Source organism: Cornus florida, unplaced genomic scaffold, assembly GCF_030987335.1.
Source record: "Cornus florida cultivar Cherokee Brave unplaced genomic scaffold, ASM3098733v1 CherokeeBrave_3.0.0_Hap2_Chr08, whole genome shotgun sequence".
NCBI classification, from domain to species: domain Eukaryota; kingdom Viridiplantae; phylum Streptophyta; class Magnoliopsida; order Cornales; family Cornaceae; genus Cornus; species Cornus florida.
In genome coordinates this window covers 19,594,209-19,596,480 of record NW_026775578.1, presented here as the reverse complement: position 1 = coordinate 19,596,480, position 2,272 = coordinate 19,594,209, and the positions used below count along the sequence as shown (strand labels likewise).

The following is a 2,272-nucleotide window of genomic DNA, read 5'->3' as shown; positions in this document are numbered from 1 at the left end:
TAAATAATGTTGAGATCGACCATGGTCTTTAATTATGATATTGCCAATCTAGCACATTACATATATACTATTACAATTACTAGCTCTTTGTAGTTGCGGAAATGCCTAGTATTTTCAAATTGTAATAATGTGTACTTAGTAACAGCTAAGGTTCCATATCAAATTAATAAGAATATATGTACATTTAACACTAAAACACAAGTTTTAAATTTCATTAAGATATTTGATGCACTCTGATCGACTTCTCAAAATTACATGGTAATGCACACATGTCGTGTTTTACCCACCACTACCACTATCCTTCCAAAGCTTCTACTTTACATTAGTAACAACTCAGTTTTTATTAAAGAGACTTAGATCACATTACAAATTAAAGAGACTGGGATGATCACATTACAAATTATTACGCGCGAACAAATACATACAAGACCCCCAAACAACCCCCAAATTAAGCGCATACAGCTACAACAACAAAAACAAAAAATAATAATAATTAAAAAACTAAAAATGGCAGATCAAGAAACCCCAAAACTACACCAGCTACAGAACCTCCATCTGATTTCCACCTCAACTAAATCACCAACCCTACAACACACAACACGCACAGAGAACCTAAGAAGCCTGAGAGCCCGTCACCTGCTGCTGACCGAACTGCTCAGCCCTATCCTTCATCTCCCGAGCCTTAATCGCCAGCTTCATACGCGCTTGGTCCAACTGCTGCGCACCCGGTGGCTGCCTCCCCGTCACGTACCTGTAGATCCATGACAACACCGTCACCGCCGCCACACCGAATCCTCCCGACGCCAAGAACCCGGCCAGCAGAAGGAACACCGTTATGGCCGCAGGGACCACAACCGGACTGAATATCACCAGCAGAGGGGTGGCTAATGTGAGTGCGATTACGGTTCCGGCGAGGGTCAGTCCGGAGAGGAGAAGGAGAGACCCACCCGCGGTTACTACCGTGGCCGCCTTCACCACCTGGTAGGACCGGGGGTGTTGTTGCTCCAGCTGCTGACGATGCTGCTCCATTGATTCCTAATCCAACGGTCTGGATTGAATTGAATTGAATCACCTGATCAGATGTATACGCAATATTGTATATATGTATATATTAATTAGAATAAAGATCAGAATGGCGTTTTTGAGGATGAAGTGGCAGGGGGATGAGGGTGTTTATAGCAATGTATAGAAGAAAGGAAGATGAGGTGGCGGTGGCACCTGTTAAGAGGGAGTGGCACGTGTTGTCTAGCTGGTCATGCAGGGGTTGCATGCAAGGGATGAGCTTGGTTTTGAGACACATTAACTTTTTTTCTTTCACAATTTTAAGTCTTGTATTGAATCGGGTGTACTAAATCGATGGCAACATTACAAAGTAACACCACCTGCAACAATCAAATAATAATGTAACGTTATACCAATATTAAATTAAGAAGAGTTGGTAAGGCAATTATATAGAGTGTCATATGTTTCAGATTCGAGTCTATCCATTTTCATTATATTCTCTGACTGAAATTGGTGTTGAGGTGTAAGGTTGTCGACAGTATTTTCAGGTTTGTAATCTATAGTGGGTCCCGAAGGGGCCCTACTTAAGGGGTTCCTTGTGCCAATAAATAAATAAATTAAATTAAATTAAGAATTTTACAGATTTATATTTATTCCATTAATGGATTTGACTTTGTTACATTAACTATTTAAAATTATTACATAGTTATTTAAAATCATAGGGCAGACAAAAGATAAGTGAGAGTATCTGATTCATCGTTTTGGTGTGTTTTTAAGTTTTAAAAGTACGGAATTTTATCACTGTACTTTCCTAGGCATGTCCAAACCAGAAACAAATGGTTCGAACAAGTTCATGTGGCATTTGTTTATTAGTTTCTATTGTTCAGCCCAGTCTAGGTTTAACACCAAATGATGCATGGCCCAACCCAGAATATTAAAACCCAGGTTGGGCCTAAGGCCCTGGACTTGTGAACCTTTTTACTGGCTTGGTTGGAATAGCACATAACTACAATTATACAAGCTTGCTTTGGATTCGTGCCACGTCAATAGGTAAAACAGTACGCATTTTCAATCTCTCTGTGTTTTGTTTGTTTTGGCTAAGAGTATATTTTCACTGAGTGAGTCAAAGTCAAACACAATTTTCCAGCTAATCCCATCAATAATATGTACAAATTTTGCACGACTTTCATGTTTAAAATAAATGTTGTGATGGGTTGAAATGCCCACCGACAATACAATCAATATATATTATCTTCACAAATCACTATAT

The 2,272-nt window shown here is 39.3% G+C and overlaps 1 protein-coding gene across 1 annotated transcript; it reads right to left on the bottom strand.

Moving 5' to 3' along the window:
- Positions 1–237: 237 nt before the first annotated feature.
- LOC132268468 (oleosin Cor a 13-like) lies at positions 238–1,029 on the bottom strand. The gene has a single exon (XM_059769309.1). It carries the CDS (start codon positions 1,027–1,029, stop codon positions 613–615), a length of 417 nt encoding a protein of 138 aa, XP_059625292.1. The 3' UTR covers positions 238–612.
- Positions 1,030–2,272: the final 1,243 nt, after the last annotated feature.

Bases quoted from the DNA above. Each gene is read 5' to 3' on its own strand.
- LOC132268468 (XM_059769309.1), bottom strand. From the start codon at position 1,029: ATGGAGCAGCATCGTCAGCAGCTGGAGCAACAACACCCCCGGTCCTAC.